Genomic DNA, 20,874 nt, shown 5'->3' on the forward strand with positions numbered 1-20,874 from the left:
TTGCTTCGATCACGAATGGATCGTTGCTGCACAGAGCGAACAGTCGGTAACTTTCTAGCCTCGCCCCAGCCGCGGTGTGGATTGCAGCCCCGAATGCGTTTCCATCACAACTGCTGATTGCAGCCCCGGATGCGCTTCCATCAATACTACTAAAGTCCATTCGAACAATAGGTGCAGTGTGAGAATTGTGGGTCTGGAGTTCGTCAGTTTTGTCTGTCTAGTGGGAAAAATAGGAAATTGAATTAGCGTAACTACTTCATTGACGTCTGCTAAACACAATGTGAACACTCATTACAAGCTTGTGATGGCATTCTAGAACAGCTGCAGAAATACTGCTGACAAAAGTAGGTGCGGATGTCTTCTAAAGCTCTGAATTGAGTTCGTTTGTGACTCTAGAGACGTCATTGAGAACTAATTGGCTGTCTAGTGTATTCTAAGAAATGTAATTAAGGTGATTACATCTACTCTTTAGCTAGAATAGGATGGGCCATGTCCGACTGAGGTGGAGTCTGCATATGTAATATTTCGGAAGCTGCTCGTTCCAACGTATTTGAGCATCATTCTGACTGTTAGAATGCATCAGTGTCTTCACCTCTTCACTCGCATTCCGGAAGTATCATTTCCATGTTTGTAAGTGCCTGGGATACCAAGATATCCGGGGCCGCAATCCGGGGCTGCAATCCGGGGCTGCAATCCACTCTGCGTCTGGGGCGAGGCTAATAACTTTCACGCACACAGTACTGCGAGGCTACATCCGGGTTTGTTCCCGTGCTTTTACGTTTGGATAATTTCTTCTTCTTCTTTGTGAGCTTTGTGCTACAAGTAGATTTGTTACTGACTTGTTCTACGTCGATGTCATCTATTTCTTCCAAACGACGTTTAGCAGAACAGCGGAGTCACAAGTTTTTTTCGTGAAAAGACCGCGATCAGAGGACACCTTGGTCGAGATCCCCATCTACAGAAGCTACACCAGTCTTTTCTGCTGCGGCGATCGACGACCTGGATAAATCTGGTTTCCATTTAACAGTATGTATGTGTAGCTACTTGCCATCTGTAACTCAAACGCCAGAATTGAAATTAATTAATTAGACGAAAAGAGAAAACCACCACCTCTACCATCATTTACCTTTACCAGACATGTGGTCTGAAATGCAAATCTAAAGCAGGCTTGTCATTCGTATGGGACATTATGAAGTCATTACTGAAGTCTGAATGCAGTGGACAAGCCATCATCATCTACATAGGTATGTGTGTACGTATACGTAGGTACGTATGTATGTATGTATTTATGTATGTATAGCTTAGATCTAAATCTGATATGACTGTGTTAAGAAAACGCCCACCAATTGGTTTTTTCCTCTTCAGCCAAATTACCAACACACCCCGTGCTCAGACCGTGTTTTTATTAGTAATTTTTCAGTGTATGCATTTTAAAACGGTTTTCTAACGCTGTCTTTTGGAACGACAGGAGGTGACGTACATTGTAGGAATTTTGGGTGTTGCGAGTAGAAAACACAATACAATGGGCGTGGTCGTAACAACACTGGAAAGTGGGTGTGTCGCTGTTACTCGTATTTGCCTACGACTTTTTAGCGGGAAAATGTGTGTGCCAACCTGCTAATACAAGTAGTTTACTGTTACTTTTTCATCATATAAGTTTTAGTGTGAACTGTAAAAGTACGTAACTTCAGAGTCTAGAGAGAGCTGCTTCTCCGCAACAGCAAGTAGAATTACGAGGCCAAGTGCATTTCTTTGCCAGAGCGACTACGAAACCTTCTACCTGTCGTCTAGTTCACTAAGTTCTCGTAGTAAATGAACATCTTAGGGTGATTTGGAAGAGTTTGTGGCCGAGTTTTACCCTGATTCGGTGGACGTCTTGCTCAGGCTTGCACCTGGTGGGGTTTGGGGTTGCAAGCAAACCCCCTCTCATAGCTCTGCTATCTCCTAGGGCCATAGGGCGCGTGCATGACCTATAGGCAGTGGCTATTACTTTGGGCGGTTTCTGTGTGAATTGCCATTGTCACTCTGGAACGGGGAGAGACTGGTACCGGACCACCTTCTTCCAGTGCAATATACTTTTTTTAGAAGAGGTCATACTTCTAGCAGACAAGGTTACATGCAGTGGTATCCTCTCGACAAGTGAATTCTTCTACAGTATACGTAGGCCTGCGCCTTGAAAGCCTGTTGCTACGCTGTAGAGTGTCTAGTCTACTGCAAAACAACAGGTTTTCAAAAGAACGGAGCGTCGAAACATTCCACGCATGCTGATGATGCATTGTTGATAGTTCAGACAAGCAGCCTACAGCTCTCTCCACTCTACTGTCTGTTTCCCACAAGTGTTAACTTTGAAAATCATCAATATCTCCGCTGTTTTTTGGACTTCCGCGATATTGTTAGAAACCGCTAGGTCTGGCATTTCTGTTTATCAAATTATCTAAGCCTTTTCCTCTAAACAAAACAGAAGGATATTGCTTTTGCATATCAAAGTGAAACAGGTGGAGCACTTGTTATTATCCAATTATCTTGTAAGACCAACGGATCAGCAACTGGAACCATTTAAGATAATTGGTGTAACATGGTCCAACTGGAGCAGCGCCTAGTGCTCTAATGAGCACACCTGTTGTGACCTCTATTTCATTACTCACTTCCGAGTTCACACTTACGGGAAATAGACAGTAGCTAGATACATTGTTCAGGCGGTTTCTGCCGATCTCCTAACGATTGTGCAGTGCTTGTGTGCCACGTCGAAACAACTATGGAAGGCAATTACGAAGCGGTGTGTAATGTGCCCAAGGCAATTGGCACGCGATGTGCAATAATAGAAAGCACTTAGTGACGTCAGTAGGCGGTCCGGCCGGTACCAGGATTGACAATCCGGGGAATGACGAAGGCGGGGAGTGACTGGCTCGAGTCTAGGCTTCTGTTAGGCTCTTTCCAAACTTTGCATTTCTAAAACGGACAAGACAAAGGCGCAGAAGTCTGGAACGAGGCAAGTCTCGTGATGCCAGAAAATAGTTATAACATCCGGGATTTCCATTCCGTAGCGGTCGTTCTTTTGCTGTCGTCTATATGGCAAATTATACTCACGAGCCTTGCAGTTCCAGACAAATGTTATATGTCTCAGTCAGAGCGAACTCCTCTCGTCTGACTAGCTACGCCCTGCCACGACACTCCTAGCCACGACACTCCTAGCCACGACACCCCTAGCCACGACACCCCTAGCCTCGCCCCAGACGCAGAGTGGATTGCAGTCCCGGATGCGCTGCCATCCACACTGCGTCTGGGGCGACGCCGCGAGTCTACTCACTCTTAGGTCTTTCAACCTTGCTCAAGAAATATAAGCTAAGTTGAAATCTCTACGAGAAAGCTGAATAGAAAGAGGACAGGACACAGTGGCGTAGCTATCGTTTTTTGGTAGCCTCGTACCAGACCCTCTCGCGCGTCGTGCCCGGTTCCCGTATAACACGAAAACGCTGGAGAGGGTCTGGATTCATACCGCCTACTTTCTTCACCTAGTGTCACCCCACGTCATCTAAGTGTCACCCCACGTCACCAACGTCAATACTTTCATACTATTAGTTCATTATGCTGTAACAATACACCTTTCTATCAAAGCAACTTAGGCATTACGCTATCTGTGATATCCCAGAATTGCATACATTCATTGTTTGTTTTTCGTTCGTCTATGCGACATGGAAACCGATTCATTCACAGAGCGATCTCCTGAGTTCGATTCACGTTACCTGAAGCTGTAAGGTCCAATGTGATTTGATCACCAGTAGCCTGGAGTCTATGCATGCACTAAGCGCTGCTCTATGACTGTGCTAGGCTACAAGAACAATATGAGTCGGGAAGCTCATCAGATAGAGTTCCAACGAAAGTGGTAATGAACAGCGTCAACTGTAGCTTGTTGGCCGCCGGAAAGGCAACGCTGTCTTCTGTGGATGTTGGCAAGCTAGTGCGCCTTGCCTTTGGATCAACTGTAGAGAGGAAAAGCGCCAGAGTTCACGGCTGCCGCTCATACGTTTACTGCGGTATCCGGAGAAAGAGTGATCATGAGGAAAGTCCAGCCAAACGTTCTTGCATACAAGAGTCATCAAAGGATATTACATCACCGACCTCTGACCATCTACTACGAATTACACAATTAGAAGCTGAGCTCAAACGTGAAAAGAAGCGCGGACAAGACTTGGAGGCTGAACTGCAACAATCAATTATTGAGAGTCAATCTATCCAGTGGCATCAAGTAGATACAGAAATTAACGCAGAGCTGAATGCGCTACAGAGAGCTGGAGGAATCATGTCAACAGGTCCAGTTGATGCAGCAGATCCATCTTCACTGACTGCAGACTTTAGTTTACATAATCTACACAGCCAATTACTTACACACGCTCCCAAAATTACATCACTGCTTTCCTCGATAGGCCAAACTGACACCACTACAGGACCAAAAGATATCTACAGCTTGGCAGCAGTCTGCTTACTAGCGAAGAAGGCAAGTGACAAGGTCAAAGGTTTTCAGCTTCTAGTTAGTTTGATGTTGGTTGCCAGGGCAACTAGTAAACAAGTCATTACTACTCTTAACCATATGGGTGTCTGCTTGTCATATAGTCAAACGTTTAGGTATGTGGAAAACGCTGCAAAGGCAATAGAGCAGAACAGAGAGCTTCAACATGGAGACTGGATCGTTGCCTATGACAACATAAATATTGAGAAACGTGTCACCCATGAGAGACATGCCAGACATACAGAGGCATGGAACTTCACGAGCCGTTTGGCTGTCAAAGTAGCCAGACTTCCCCCACCTGATTACAACACAACAGAATTACCACAATGCACTCGAGGAGATTTAGCTGTGGAAGACATTCTACCGAATGATGATGACGACAAAACATTTCACGAATCTGCTCAGACAAGAGTTCAGAAGGTACTCATACACAGGTTCAAATGCTGCAATCACCTTAAAGCAAGACATCAATATGACAACCATGACCACCCAACAACAAAATCTATTATCCACCCTATTGCAGTGATAGACATAGATGAAAGTTACACTGACAATAATGTTACTATTCTTGAAGAATTTCAAAAAATGCTGGCGATAGATGACACTGTTCAACAATGTGTTGTCGGTGACCAAGCGACTTGCAGGGCAATTCGTGCAGCTCGGCGTAGAAGGGTAGCAGATATTCCTTCAGCACGCCTCCTATGGGCGAAAGAGAATCCTGGTGATTTCCACTTCGCATGGGAGTGCCTAAAAGTCATCTTCCTCATATTTTGGGAGTCACATGATTTTCCTGGCTCATTGGCTCATCTCAGCAAACTGATCAACCGAAGTGGAGTCACCGCTGCTGCAAAAAATTTCAACAATCCGATGAGTTCCTCAAACATGCATTAGAAGCACATCTGACTGCATCCCTCATCACCTTTCTCAATATATCTGCTACCTCAGATTTAATTGTACAAGATGCAACCATTATAACGAACTCATGGCTAAACGAAACAGCAGAGAGATTCGCCAATGACGTGCTAGTTATGGGAACAGATGAAGATGACCATGATGCAGACAACCTGTATAATTTCCATCGTTCTTTTCTGCGCATGGCCCTCCTTTATGAAGATTTGAGGGAAGCCATCAAGTACGAAGATGGCCCAAGAGTTATCCAACATTGGCGAATGTGGTTACTGTACTTCCTCGCAACAAAGAGCAGCAACTACAGCAATGAAGCAGCAAATCTCTTAGCCAATCTGAAGGCTGACTTTTCCAAGAGGCTTGCTTACATAGTAACTCACAACAGAGCTGTTAATTCTCTGGGCATACCTGGTCATGGGAAAGCAATAGACATGGCAGTAGAACACCACAATCTTGTCATCAAAACAGCTTTACGATCTTCTGGTGGCAGTATCACCCTCCATCATTTAAGAGTAATAAGCTTAGCATCTCAGCTATTACATGATGCTGCACTGTTATGCGATCAGGAAGTTCATGCTCCTCATGTAGGTACAAGGCATACAAGTACAAGTGCTGAAAAAGACATCCAAATGATGACATCCAATCTATTGGCCAGTCAAGTCACTTGTCGGATTCCCAAAAGAAAGTTGCCATCTAACAGACATTTCACAACACCAGAGAAAAAAGGATATGAAGTTGCCTTATCCAAGCAATGGATTGCAAAGTTCCTAAGTAAGACAGACCTGAGAATTGAGGACAATCAGTCCACTGAAGACCATGAAGAAATTGATTCTCTTGATGACATACAGCTATGACAGAAATAGACACATGTACATAATATCGTAACTACTTGTATTGAGAAACATAGCCTAAAGTGAGTTACTAGTGATTTGTAATCTCTCCTAAAACATGTCTACAAGCTGAAGTGCTCCTTGTACCATCACTACTAATATTGGCTATAGTGCAAGGAATGTGAAACTCAATTAACTTAAAAACTGCTAAACTGAAGTCCCTTACAACTCCTAGTGACCTAACATCATTTTCTGATCGAATCTTATTACATTTTTTTACTAGTTTATCAATCACTAACATGGATAAGACCCCATCTAGTCCTCTCATTCTGTATCTTGTGCCACCTGCCGTCCTTCTAAGTTCAAGTAGTGCTTTCCTCAAAGCACCTCTCTGACCAGCAACAACACGACGTGATCTCAACGGTGCAGATCTGCATGGAATAGGAGGAAGTGGTAAGGTGCAATCCACCTCTGGCTGAAAAATATGAGGTCGCTCATCAGATGCATTGCAGAAGGAACAGCACAAATCACTATCAGGTAATGGCTCATCTGACTGCAAAATCTTGTAAACAAGAACTCTTCTCAAACAGACCTTATTTGAGGCAAGAGTCACAATTTCGTTGTTGCACACTGACAGCCTACGGTCCTGAGAGTGTGCCACAAACCGAACAAGGCACAACCTTAGTGGATCTCTCCCTCCACGTCCAGCAAGCTGCACAAGCTCAGATCCACTGTCTGGCAAACCGAATAGAATAACTTCACTGATGTCATCAATGTCCACACCAAGGCCAAACGCACTAGTAGCTACCATGACTCGCTGCTTGCCACACTTGAATTCTCTATAGTGTTGAGATCGCCCCTCAAGTGTCATTGTGGCATGGTATTGTCCTACTGTACCCCTGGTTATACTACTGCAGCTGTACACAAGATGAATATACACTTTATACAAAACATCCTTTGATCTGCAAAATATAAGAGTTTTTGGAATATCTTTAGAATACTTTACAGAGGACAACATAGAAGCTAACAAGTGGAAGACTGACGAAATAGAGGTGGATGAATCCAAAGAAAAATATAAGTTTGGACGATTTAGAGATCCAGATACTAGAACATAGTCAGGCATATTCAGATGTTGGGTTACAGACGTAATAAGGAAAAGGAGCTGTTGCTGAGAGAGCCATAATAGGGACAGTAGGCAGGCAAGAACGAATAAAACTTAGTTCCTTGTAAGAAGGTCTAAATGTAGACCCCCACTCTTCGATCAGATGTACTTCATCAATAGCAATGAAGGAGATTGCTGTCTTCAATTGCCTAGACAATGCGTTTCGCCAAAAACTTGATGTGATCGCTTCTGGAGACGTATAAACTAGACAAACCACTGTTACCCACCATTGCCTGACCAAAAGATTGTCCAATACTACTCACTTAGTTTGTACTTGCTGGAAGAAATGTCTTTCAACAGTTTCTCGTCTGACAAGGACTCAATTCGTGTGACAAACACTCCCTTTTTTACCAGTTTGGCGACCTTGAATCATCAGGAGGCTAATAACTAAAGCAAACTGGCTGCTTCAAGCAACTACACCTACCTGATCATGCATCAATGATATCAGCGGGCTAATGATCACACACACACCGTTCAAGAGAAGGGCAGCCAGTAGGTAGCACAAAGACTTGCCGCCCGAAGTCTTCAGTCGAACAAACACATCCTTGTTCGAAAGAATCGCCTTGGAGGCCTCAAGCTGACCTTCACGAAAACTATGGTGTCCAAATACGTCGGAAAGAACAGATTTCAGACCGAGTTCAAAATTCGCGCTTTCAGAAGCCATTCCGCGCTTTGTGAAGAGTCTGCGCACAGCTGTGCGGATCAAGTACCCTATGCTATGTCTGAGACCTACCACTCTGGTACTAATAAAAAGATTCTACCATTACGTAACAGCCTACCCAAAGGGTTCCCACCTCCCAGCTTACCGTGTCTTGTACGTCTTCTGAAAACATCCTGCAGGTTGTTCAACGTAAGAGATATATTGGCGATCGCAGGAGAAACGCGTCCACGTCCAAGAGACTTTCTGTGTGACACATGAGAATAGCACTTACACTAATCGTGTTATTAGCCCGAGGCTTTGTGACATACGAGCTAAGATGATCATCTAACAGCATAAACGGTAGGCGGTATGATCCCAGACTCTCTCCAGCGTTTTCGTGTTATACGGGAACCGGGCACGACGCGCGAGAGGGTCTGGTACGAGGCTAGTTTTTTGGGAGTTCAGTACCCCAAAAAGTTATAGGTGTGGTTGCTCATCTATTTTTATAGTCTAATAGAGTGATTTTATGTACATAATTATACAGTACCGAAATGATACCTTGTTAGTTTGTAAATCTATACGTATTATATATACGTATACAGTTAATTTTGAACAAATTAATATTAATTTTAAACAAATTGATATTAATAATGAACCCTCCAAAAAATTTTGCTCTGGCTACACCGCTGCAGGACTGAGGACAGAGTTGCGAGAGCAGGTGAACGTCGCTGATGAACCATCACAACATGCACGCGTAATTAATTAATATCAATGTCATTGTCTTCGACTCGAGCTCGTTCTCCAGTAAAAAGAATGGCACGTGAAATCGACTCATTTCAGCAATTGAAGTAGTTTTGATTTATACCCTGTTTACACGAGCGCTTGTAAGAGGGCCAGCCCGTGCTGGCTCGGTTTCTACGGTACATGTAAGCGCGGGCCGAGCGGCGCCAGCTCGGCTCGGTATTTCTAGCCGGTCCAGCACGGGCTGGCTCGTGTCAAGTGCATCGTGTAAACGCATAACGTGCTGGAAAAGAGTCGCGCATCCTCATTTCGTACAAATGGCGTGCAACGAGACGGAGACTCTTTGTATTGTCCGATTGTGGAGTGACCAAGATGTGGAAGAAACAAATCTTTTCAACTCCGTAGCTGCAACAGTCGCCAGGCGATAGACCTACGTCTCGTATATGTTCTATGCATTTCTCGATATGACTTGTAAAGCCCTAGGGAAAACGCGAGCGGCTTGGCTTCTATCCATTGCAAGCGTAAGCAAACGCGAAGTATGTCAATCTCAAGTAACTAACGCACGTTGATGACACGCTCATTACAAAGCATTGGCTCGCCTACAGAGTGTGTCGTGTAAACGTAGCCTCGCAAGCCAGACTCTCCCGCGCAGTCGCTGAGCTAAACGCACGTGAATCACACGGGAGGAGGAGCTTTTACCGGAATTGCTCCAGTGCGAGAAAAGCCTGGTCGCTTTCGAGAACTTCATAGTGACGTGGGACTCCAGATCCGGTTTTATAGCTTGATAAAGCTAATTCGATTAGCTAAGCATGTAGGTTGAGTAACACGTGACATCGCTTTACGCACTTGCTTGTTTTGCGTGAAGTTCGTAGTTGACATCATCGTTCGCTTCTAGTACGTATCTAGACAGCTCAGCCATGTAATATTCTGCAGTGTCACGACTCCTTTTCAGCATTCAGTTTCGCCAACAGTACACGCCGAATCTAGACCTGCAGCACGGTAGTTTGAGAAATGAACTCATTGTATGCAGTTAGTGTAAATATGTAGCAATCAGAGTCCGTGCATTGAAACAAGTCGTACGTAGTACACAACACATGCAACTACGAGTCAACACTTTCTGAACATGGTAGGTCCGCTGCACTGCTGTTTTCTCATGCCTAGATGTTTCCACTTCACCGTGAGGAGAGCCATTATCGTCAACAAGCTGTATGTCTCTGCTTTGATGAACCGTTGAGTGAAACAGGGCCGGCAGTTCTCACACCATTTCCCCCACAGCCTAGAGATGTCAGAGTAAACGCGCAAGAGTGGTGAACACTGCTACGTCGGTTTCAATTAGCGCAAACCTGCAGTTGAGTTCAGTAGAAAGAAACGTTGCTGGAGAGTGTAGGTTCAGCGGACCAGTCCCATGTAGGCCACTCCTGGGCTCATTATTCACCGGCACTTTGTCCATCAACAGCTTCATTCGCTTTCGTGTTCAAGCGCTCTTCGCGGAGGGCTTCCTCTCTGGTTCATGTATCAAACGCAATTATATTAATTAATGAGCTTTCTAGGAAATCGAATTAGCCTTATCCAAGCTATGAAACCGGGATCCGGGGTCCCACGTCACTATGACGTTCTCAAAAGCGACCAGGCTCTTCTCGCGCTCGAGCAATTCCGGTAAAAGCTCCTCCTCCTCGTGTGATTCACGTGCGTTTAGCTCAGCGACTGCGCGGAAGAGCCTGGCTTGCAAGGCTAGTGTAAACGCGTGCTAGAATGCTGGGCTGGCGCTGCTCGGCTCGGCTCGGCTCGCTATGCGTGCTCGTGTAAACGGGTATTAGAAGCTGAATTTAACACGTTTTATGTTGAAACCACGTGTGCCCTATACACACGTGACAGCTAGCGCACGTGGTGTGGCACCCTAGCGCGAAGGACTGTGCACGAGGCTAGAAATGCCTATACCTATAGAATAACTCTTAAACCAAGCCTGTTGCACTGGAGTTGTCAATGTTTGTAACTTTTCCTTCTGTGATGGTCATGGTTATCTAGTAATCATTGCGAAGCCAGCGACTGACTCATTCTATTACTCTTGCTATCCAGGAAGTCTTGGTAGTGTAATAACAGTGTGTACCACCCTTCATGATCAGTCGTGCCTATATAAACAGCAGCAATATCATACTAGAGTCGATGGCTGGTTTCCATGCAACTGTCACCCACACAAGAGATGCCTACAGCCTCAGTGCATGCATCGCGCATACAAACGTGTCACTGTACATGTGTAGGTGCGGCAAGTAGTAAAAACACGACAGCATCCAAAACCAAAAGCATCTTGGGTTGTCAAGATTGACACTCAACAGCAACCATTATATTAATATAACAGAGCTCGGGTAAAACGTCTTTGGTTACGCCACTGCAACAAGTAACGTTTCTAGGAATGCTGTCACAGCCCTTTTACCAAACAAATGAATTAGTCAACAAGCATGCATGCAAACATGTGCGGTGTCAATGGTATAACTGAGTCTAAACTGCACGAGTACTTGTAGACATGTGCTGACTGTTTAGCTACCCAAACGGATCCGGATCTGTAGCAGATCCTCCAGAAACACAGGAAGTTGGTTTGTGATAGTCGAGTGTCTTCTGGAATTAGCATGTCTGTTGGCCCAGTGGGCGCCGGAAATGTGCCAGACGGGTCCAATATACATACATGCCTAGACTTAGACGTCCAGACAGAACGGCGTGCAGCATGCAATAATACTCATGTGTATACAGTTACGCCAGAAATAGTCACCGGACACCCAGTGCTTTCTGTGTTGTGTGGTCGTTGTGACCAATACAGCAAAGCAATAGATACAGATGGAAAGGTCGACGTGAGCTAAAAAATTTAGTGCATGGGTGCGGCAAGTCTTTCAATTAGCTAAGAATAGACGAAAACAAGGCCATGCAGGGTTACAATCTTGCTGAAGAATGGCTCTGCCTAACTAGGCATATGTACATGCAGTTGACATTCCATTGCTTTTGTTATGTTGTTTGAGCTCTTACCGGAAGTATTCAGTACTGTAAAGGCCGGGCGCCATTCTTTCTGCTGTTCTAGAGCTTTCAACACAATGTCGCCATGCAAGTTTTGACGTTGACGCTGACGCTGACGCTGAAATAGGAGTGAATCCATGCAACTCCAGCGTCAGTGTCAGTGTCAACATCAAAGGATGCCGCCTCAGTCAAAGCAGGCTCTTTTGAAGTTGTTGTTTTTTGACGCTCGACTGAGCGCTAGCGTCATGTTGTGAACCAAGCTTTACTGTGCTGGACTACTTGTCAAGAAAATATCGGAAGCCGCGTGACGGCAAGAGAAAACGGCAACTAGATGAGAGGAAAAAGGATTCGATAAGCGAATTTTGGTTAATTATTAAACACGTCACTGTCTTATCCGGGAACTATGAAGCAGTGCCGTGACCAGTTGAATTGAATAACCATACCATGTAGTGCTGAATACTACAAAATCTGCTAGTAATTAGAAGCAGGCACGACCGATAGCAATCACGACGCCATTAAAATTGTCCAACAAAACGGCTATACGTTATTCAATGTCACTCAAGTAATTCGTCCATAAATTTGTTGCACGCGAATATATCAATTACTGGTATAGACACACCAGGAGTAAAATGTGTATACATTTATAGACTACTAGCTCATTAGCCCTGTCTTCGCCCGGGCAAAGTAATTAACACAAATTCCCATTATACAATTCAGTTATTGGGCGGAGAAAACACACTCCTGAAAAATTCGTTCCCGGTGCATGACCCAAACGTGTTATCTAATTAGCTAAAGACCCGGATATAATCAACACGCACGCACACACACACACACACACACACACACACACACACACACACACACACACACACACAGCTCTCCTTCATATAGCTTGTGCAGTATGTAGGGATGCGAAGAATCTAAAATGGCGGCCCATACAATAGTATCCAAACCCATCCGAATCGGATCTCTCAGAACTCATTACAGAGATCTCGGACCCACGTAGCGCTCTACTTGTAACGTTCCTAATGGTAGCCAGACTATCACCGCTGATACTAAGCGCCTCAGAAGCCAGCTATCGGCAAATAAAAACCCCGATTCATTCTTTCACATTTCACATTTCACTTTTGTCAGCTAGGCTAGCGCCTCACTGGAAGCAGCTACAACGACGAGAGTCACACCAAACGATTCGCTCTTGTTCGAAGAATTGCACTGACCCAACAGCTAGAAACGTGCAAAGTCACCTTGTAGCAGTCAACTGCTGCCATGCAATTCCACGTAGTGCTTCCCACAATGCGATGTTGTTCCGGTCACGTGTGTACATGTGACTACCGTTGGAAGCCTACCTGCCACTTCCACCTGCTGCTAGATGCTGCTTAGAGTTGCGTGTAGTTGAACATGTACGACTATGTTTAACGCGCATCCTCATATCTGACTCTCTGTGCATGTAAGCGTGTATCTCTTTCTTGGAACCGTAGGTAACGGGAGTTGTTTATAGATGCAATCAGTGTTATTACGGACATCCGTCAGCTGCTACGTACTTCCGTGTATGCTGAGCGTAACGTACGAGTTGTTTAGAGATGCAATCAAAAATTGAAATTCCGGCTGAGCTGCACACGTTTACTAGAACTGTCATTTCCATTTCAAACTACACAATTCTAATTAGCTAAAAACATTTTGAGAAAATGACGGGTATGTAGGGAGGGGTATGTCCTTATGTCATTTAAGCCCATCTCCATCACAACCTTTTTACCTAAAAAATAAAAAAGCGTTTTGAGAAAATGATGGGTATGTAGGGATGGGTATGTACTTAATCATGCTCATCTCCTACATCACAGTCTTTTTACCTAAATTAATTAAAACGCAGCAGTCGTGTGTGACACTCACAGTACTGGATTGTGATGTAGGAGATGAGCATGATTAAGTACATACCCATTCCTACATATCCATCATTTTCTCAAAATGTTTTTTTATTTTTTAGTAACTGTTTCATCATGAAGATGGAAGTGTGGAAGTAACAAATTGGGAAAGGTGGGCGTAAGGGTGTAAAATGACACCTACTTCCAAGCTAATTGAATGCAAAACCATGTTGTAGGACAGCCTAAAGTACATGTATACAGAAATTCGGAGTCATGCACGCTGTCCTCACATGCTTTCACGTTATGATGCATGATGCATGCAGCTTGCAGTTTATCATTTAGCTATGAGAATCACTATAAGAGGGCCTTCTTGGTAGTAGATACTATGATTGTGATTGTGGTAAGAAGATAGCCAGATGGTTTGATTGTCACTGTAATATATGAATAAATAACAACAGATGTTCCATTCATGACTCACTTCCGTCCGCTAGTAGAGTGAGGTATACAGACAGACAGGGAAATTGACTGTCTCTCGTGGCAAATGCATGGGATCCTATGTGTCAAAATTCGAAGTCACTCCTCGAGAGGGGACCGTCTAAATACCGAAGCTAGCGTTTGCATTGTGGTGTGAAACGCAGTCTTCATGCACGATTTGGCGTGATTGATGTTACAGACAGACAGACAGACGATCAGACTTTATATATATATATATATATATATACACACACACACACACACACACACACACACACAGTATATATATATATATATATATATATATATATATATATATATATATATATATATATATATATATATAGCAACGAAATTCAAGGACCTGATCAACGCGACGCAGCGACACTGCTTGCATACATAGTCTCTAGACATATAATTTGCACGTCCCTTTGTCTACATACAGCTAAGCATCTACGTCTACAATAATTGATCGATAGTCTAGTGCATAGGAATGCCTCCTACTAAATTATAGAGCCCGGATGTCGGTGGTGCTGCACTAGAGTTTGAGAGTAGTGTAATCGTCTGGTAGTTCGACTCGCATTCTCGTAACGCAACTCGAATCTCGGCCGCTTGGCCGGAGGAGACACCAGGTCGGTACCGTACGCCTGACCCTCGTATCTCGACGCAAACACACTCCGACAAGACTCGATCTTGAGAGAGAGTTGTTGAGGTACACTCTCGTACGAGTCCTTCTTGCCATTACTTTCTGTGTAAGCGTAGGCAGTTGATGAAGAGTTTGGATTGAAGTGTGATTGAGGAGGAAACACCATTGGTATTTCAAATTTCTGTGATGGCACGGATTTATACGTTAAATTCCGATCGTTTGTCTGTATATGACTCTGCCAGTGTGGAACGTACGTTAGAGCCGGCATCATGTCGTAAACAGAGGGAGCTCTGTGAACGAGTTCCATTTTGTTAAAGGACGACGAGGAGGGCACGAGCGATGTATCTCGTCGACTGTTAAAAAATGGCATCGCTTTGCTGGTCGAGACACAATTAAGATGTGTATCTTGAACGGATGCAAACATTTGTGGTAGTTGTCTGGCATTATAATCTCCATGCTTAACGCTCTGTATCACAGCCAGTTGGTTGACGGATTGTCGACTGGGATTACAGCTCGCGGACAGGCTCCCGACCCTTACAATGCGGATGTTGGCCACGCTGTCTTGCGTCTCATCTCTTAGTGATCGACATAGGATCGCATTCGCATCTCGGATGACATTTTCTGTGCCTCTGGAAACAGCATCTGCATTGGCATCGCAAAACAATTTGCCTTCAGTGTTTGTTGCAGTTCTTGTAGTTTTTGGAAATCCGGACGTCGACGACTGTTGTGTATTTGCGACGGTGCAAGTCTTCATGTTTGTTATTGCAGAGAGGCTAGTGTTTGCACACGAAGAAGAGCAATTTGCAGGCACTTCGAGTCTCGATGTCGCATCGGGAACAGCAACAAATCTCGAGTGTCGCTTTCTAGCTTCAAAACATTTACTCGTATCGCCAGACTTGCGTTGACAATCGCGGACGTCTAGAACGGCCGTTAATTCGGGCGTCTCTCTCAACTGGCTTGCTTTCTGTCGACACTCTTCGAACGTGTCGCTCAGACGCGCGATGCGGTTGTCCCTCTGAGCGCAATTGATTGCGTCCCGGCAGAAATTCGCAACGACGGCGGCCATCGCGGTGTGTAGTAACTGCAACTGTAACAGGAGGTCGGTGTCAATTGACATGTAAAGTGAGCACGTGACGACGGTTAATAGAATCACGAGTGCATGCATAGACACACACATACACACACCCTCCTCGATTCTTTACAAAAAATCCGTGTGTGTACGCACTCGAGACCGCTCTAGACATCACTAACATTATGCTATACTAGACAGTAACACGTATTATTCAACGGTACGTCGATTCCGACTGCTTTCAGAAATCCTACAATCGCATGCAAAATGCAAGAATGTCGCCTGACGAAAGCGACACGACACTGACTACAGACACGACTGACGGCGTCACCGTCACGACACACAAAGGTTTTCTTCGCCCACCTTTCACCTCCGAGCGTGAAGCGACGGTCGAGATAGCCGGCTAGCCGAGCCGTCGACAACGCGTCGTGCGAGGTTGGCTTCCGCTCGCGATGAAATGATTGAGACATCAATAGGCGAGAGTGATAATCTCATTAGAATCCGATCAACGTCGTCGACGCCTACCGGCCATTTTTCATCTTGTCGCAAAATCAAATGACTGACCAGTCATGACTGTGTTAGAAAGCCGCGTGTTGAACAACTGGCCGTACGTCTGTGTCGATGAAAGGTTTGTTGGCTTTCTGTGCGTTACGGTATTGCGTCTCGACTTTGTGATGGTTTTATTTAGTCACAGTGTGAAACGGAGGCGAGTGCCAAGTGTTGCATCATCTCGCACTCGTGACCTCCTGGGTAATGTTGATCGTGCCAAATCGGGCGTCTCGGCAGCTGCTTTGTTAATTAAAGAGTCTGGATAAACAACGGAGTTTACCACAGACGGTAATTCATTAGAACTAGAACTAGCGTGTGGATAGCATAGCAAGCGAGATATTCATGCATAGCCGCGCTAATTGATGCCACATAGGGCTTCAAGCAGCATTCCGACTTGTGACGAACCGCATTTAGTGTGGACTCACTAGAATCCGTGCACCCTTCAGCCATTCCACTTTTTACTTGTCTCTAGACAGTCGCCTAGTGCTCACGCATATTTATTATTGCAACATTGATTACCGGATGTTGCACTAATTTCTATCTCGTTGTCACTTAATTATAGACGTCAACGTCGGCGTCGGCGTCGTACTTTGAACCGGGCTTAGCTCATATCTTGTTTCCACTTATAAATATTCATATATATATATATATATATATATATATATATATATATATATATATATATATATATATATATACATGTATATATATATAAAGAGTTGCACGCCTTCGCTTATTTATATTTCGGTGTTTCAAAAATGAACCCGCTGGCTCTAGATCCATATTCTAATATGTCGAATTACTAGCCAGCCGTTTCTTCAGATTTCTGCCTTAGACGGTCAGTCAAAAGTCTCGAGCTTATTTCTACTGGCATCTACTACTGTTCCGGTCTGCGTTGGCGAGCCTTCATACGATGCAACGTTCATGCATGCGCACATGCACAAATCAACTGCGATCATTGGGACTCCATACAATTGCAAGGTGTCTTGCTCATGCATAGGCTTATGCATAGGATCATGCATATGCTTATGCTTAATGCTCTTTGCCTGCCCGCTGCATGTTGGTACTACAAATCGTTTCAGTGAATGAGATATTTGCCTCTCGCTATCGTGCAGCTTATTTGTGCATGCACGCCCGCGTTGATTCGTAAGAAGTACTGCACCACATGGTTTGCATGGTGATAAGCGTTTTGCAGCTTTGATGGTCTTCATCTGGAATGACGTCACAAGAGTCACATTCTCATAGCACAATGAATTCGTATAAATTTATGTAATAGCTGCTGACAATAAGCACTAAGCCAATATTGTAGGTCAGCATGTTTGTGTAACCAGCCATGGTCTGCATTTCGTTTCTGTTTAATTCATTACCCCTTTAGTTTCTCTGGTGCAAATGTACGAGGTCTGAGGACCCCGTGACGTAACTATAGCGGCGTGAGGTAACCGAGATAAGATTGAAAAAGTGGGTGTACAAGTTGAAACTTTGGGTGGCAGAAGAAAGGCTATGTAGCTCTTTTGTATGACCATGCGTATACAGGCTTGAAGAATTATACAAAGTGAACATTCATAGGCGATTCAATAGTACAGGTAATGGTAGACTGATGAGTTGTTGCTATAGAGTCTGTTAGTTTGTTTCCGACACTAGAAAGCTCACAGTTGGTCTGGTCACGTGACTAACTCAAGTTGATATTTAAAGTGCCTCAATAAATTTTTAGGATAGTTATGTTTATGGCTGGCATTGGAAGTATCCGTCTACGCGCAGAAAATTCAAACAGCACTTTAGCTGATTACACACACACACACACACACACACACACACACACACACACACACACACACACACACACACACACACACACACACACACACACACACACACCACATCTAGATATAGGCAAAACCACATAGCATGCAATTCACCTTTCTAAAGGCACTTTTGCTTCTACGGAAACACAATTGCTAATGGCCTTTTTCATTCTCTAGAATTCAAAAGTCGATGCATCCTAATATTTGTGAATTATAGGTTATTGATATTTTGAGTAGATAAAATAGGTATGTAGCTTTCTATTGCCACAACTCATAAAATAAAAGTTAGACTTGCTAATATAATGTCTATTGATCTCTCTAGGAAACACTTAGCCTCGTCCCCAGACTCTCTCGTTCTAGTCTTGTCCGGTGCCCGTATGACAATTCCAGGCGCGAGAGAGTCTGGGATCATTCCGCCTACTTCCTGCCATATCTCCTTACTAAATGCTCACTAAGTGTCACCCCCAACGTCATCAAGTGTCCCGTAACTTCAAAATCAAATTAGCGTTAGTCTAATCCAATAAACGTGCCACACGGGATGCTATGACCATTGTTTGGTGTTTGTGGCATATCCAGCACTTGCAGACAACTGAAGCATGTTGAAAAGGTAGGTCTATGGAGTGTTGGTGACGGGTGTCGCGTTCACGCTTGTGTCTAAGATCTACAATTGGCGGAGTGATGACCTTTTACGTAGTTCATACGCTCATCTCCTATGCGGTCATTAGCATTTCCGCACAGACTAGACTCTGTAGCAAAAAGCAAGCAATGACAAGGGAAGGGGTTGATTTTGACATGAAAATACCGTCTACCCTTCGAGAAGTCTTCAAGTATGAAACAAATACATCTTTTCGCGAAAGAATAGCCCTGGAAGCTTCAAGTTGACCCTCCAGACCTTAGTTTTATGTCAAGATCAACGCCTTCCCTTGCCATTGCGCGCTTTTTGCTACAGAGTCTAGTCTGCGCGCAAACGCTAATGGCCGCGTGTGAACTAGGTAGATAAGGTCATCACTCCGCCAATTGTAGATCTCAGAGTACAAGCCTACACGACACCCGTCACCAACACTCCATAGACTTACCTTTTCAACATGCTTCAGTTGTCTGCAAGTGCTGGATATGCCACAAACACCAAACAATGGTCATAGCATCTCGTGTGGTACGTTTATTGGACTAGACTAACGCTAATTTGACTTGAAGTTACGGGACATTTGATGACGTTGGGGTGACAGTTGATGACGTTGGGGGTGAAATTTAGTGAGCATTTAGTAAGGAGATATGGCAGGAAGTAGGCGGAATGATCCCAGACTCTCTCGCGCCTGGAATTGTCATACGGGCACCGGACAAGACTAGCGCGAGAGAGTCTGGGGACGAGGCTAGGAAACACTCACATGCAGTAGGGCCAAACTCAGTGTATGAACACTTAGATACCACCTTCTGTCACTAACGTCTACGAGATAAACGCTTTGCATTATCTATGTATAAGTGTTTATCTCCTAGACGTTACAACTCAACTAAGCTCTTGATTATCTCTCTGACTATTGCAGTGTTCGTTTGTGCGCATACGTGGTACGCGAAAATACCCTTGAAGAAGGAAACGGAGTTTGTAATGAGTGTATAGTTATGACTCAGTTTGGAAAAGGGTTTGCAACATATTTATGACAATTACGACCATGTCAGCTAACCACACGCAATTAATTCACGATTCGTGTATGATTACGGTGTGCGCAACCTAAAGACATCGTTGGCTACGTGTCTGATGTCTTTACGCTTTTGTATTTTTTGTGTTGATAAAGTTAACTAGTGGGCGTGGAACGTTCTCTGATAACTTAGTAGCACCTACTGTAGCTGCACGTGAGAAAGCGAAGCTGCTAGTAGCGCGCTTGATTGCAAAATCCTTGATTTACAAATCAAAACGCAAATACCGAGAAGACAACAATGACATATTTTTAAAAACCCGGCAGAAGTAACTGCATCACTTAAATTTTGGAGCAAACTATTGATATACAATGTAGCGAAAGAAGAATTAAGTTAAATAATTATGAAAAATTATAGATATCGTATTAATTAACAGTGTAAGATTGCACGGTTATCAGGCCCGGTGTAGCGTGCTGAGATGTCACCGTGCTGAGATGTCACCGTGCTGAGATTGTATTTTACAGTCTGCGCATGCTCAGCAACTGTGCTTGCGTAGGTCTACGTCCGGCGTGCTGAGATTGTTTACACAATTAGGTATCATTATATTAAGGTTTTTTGGATAGACAGTAGCTGTGTACACTCACGTGTGAAGACCATGGATGATCTGAAGCAGAATACAATTGCAGCTAGTTACAAGGAAGCCAGACTGTGTCATGTCTCTGCAGAAAGAGATGCCAGAATCTTGTAACTTATCTCCTGACACAAAGCTTTTCACCAGGGTTAGCAAAAAATTAAATTAGAAACGTCAACAACCAAGCCAAGACTCACCATTGGGATGTCAAAGGTAGGAGAGATTTATTTGTACAAATGTGCATGTATAGTTATTATGTCTAATTATATTTCCAATTGTATAAACTTGTACGTAATTGATAAATAAAATTTTCATAATAAAATTATATATAGATAATTGTATATAGCATATACATAATATGTAGTACATAATTATTCTTAACAACTGAATTATTTACTTCAACCCAGTGCTTTTACATTGTTG

General features: G+C 44.0%; 4 protein-coding genes and 1 long non-coding RNA gene across 5 annotated transcripts; 2 read left to right on the top strand and 3 right to left on the bottom strand.

Moving 5' to 3' along the window:
- Positions 1-3,528: 3,528 nt before the first annotated feature.
- Positions 3,529-4,560, top strand: LOC134192495 (uncharacterized). Its single transcript, XM_062661234.1, has 3 exons — positions 3,529-3,751; positions 3,829-4,495; positions 4,552-4,560. The coding sequence occupies exons 1-3, from the start codon at positions 3,693-3,695 to the stop codon at positions 4,558-4,560; spliced, it is 735 nt and encodes a 244-aa protein (XP_062517218.1). The 5' UTR covers positions 3,529-3,692.
- Positions 4,561-5,586: 1,026 nt separating this feature from the next.
- On the top strand, positions 5,587-6,267 carry LOC134192564 (uncharacterized). The gene has a single exon (XM_062661305.1). The coding sequence runs from the start codon at positions 5,602-5,604 to the stop codon at positions 6,265-6,267; it is 666 nt and encodes a 221-aa protein (XP_062517289.1). The 5' UTR covers positions 5,587-5,601.
- A 67-nt stretch (positions 6,268-6,334) lies between these two features.
- LOC134192562 (ATP-dependent DNA helicase Q1-like) lies at positions 6,335-7,366 on the bottom strand. Its single transcript, XM_062661304.1, has one exon. The coding sequence runs from the start codon at positions 7,364-7,366 to the stop codon at positions 6,335-6,337; it is 1,032 nt and encodes a 343-aa protein (XP_062517288.1).
- A 2,425-nt stretch (positions 7,367-9,791) lies between these two features.
- On the bottom strand, positions 9,792-10,304 carry LOC134192641 (uncharacterized). Its single transcript, XR_009971957.1, has 2 exons — positions 10,130-10,304; positions 9,792-10,062 (listed from the first exon to the last, which is right to left on the bottom strand). It is a non-coding gene; the product is annotated as an uncharacterized LOC134192641 (long non-coding RNA).
- Positions 10,305-14,523: 4,219 nt separating this feature from the next.
- Positions 14,524-16,239, bottom strand: LOC134192141 (uncharacterized). Its single transcript, XM_062660834.1, has 2 exons — positions 16,201-16,239; positions 14,524-15,855 (listed from the first exon to the last, which is right to left on the bottom strand). Exon 2 carries the CDS (start codon positions 15,832-15,834, stop codon positions 14,626-14,628), a length of 1,209 nt encoding a protein of 402 aa, XP_062516818.1. The 5' UTR covers positions 15,835-15,855; positions 16,201-16,239; the 3' UTR covers positions 14,524-14,625.
- Between the last annotated feature and the right edge of the window lie 4,635 nt (positions 16,240-20,874).

Source organism: Corticium candelabrum, chromosome 16 (assembly GCF_963422355.1).
Source record: "Corticium candelabrum chromosome 16, ooCorCand1.1, whole genome shotgun sequence".
In the NCBI taxonomy this organism is placed as follows: domain Eukaryota; kingdom Metazoa; phylum Porifera; class Homoscleromorpha; order Homosclerophorida; family Plakinidae; genus Corticium; species Corticium candelabrum.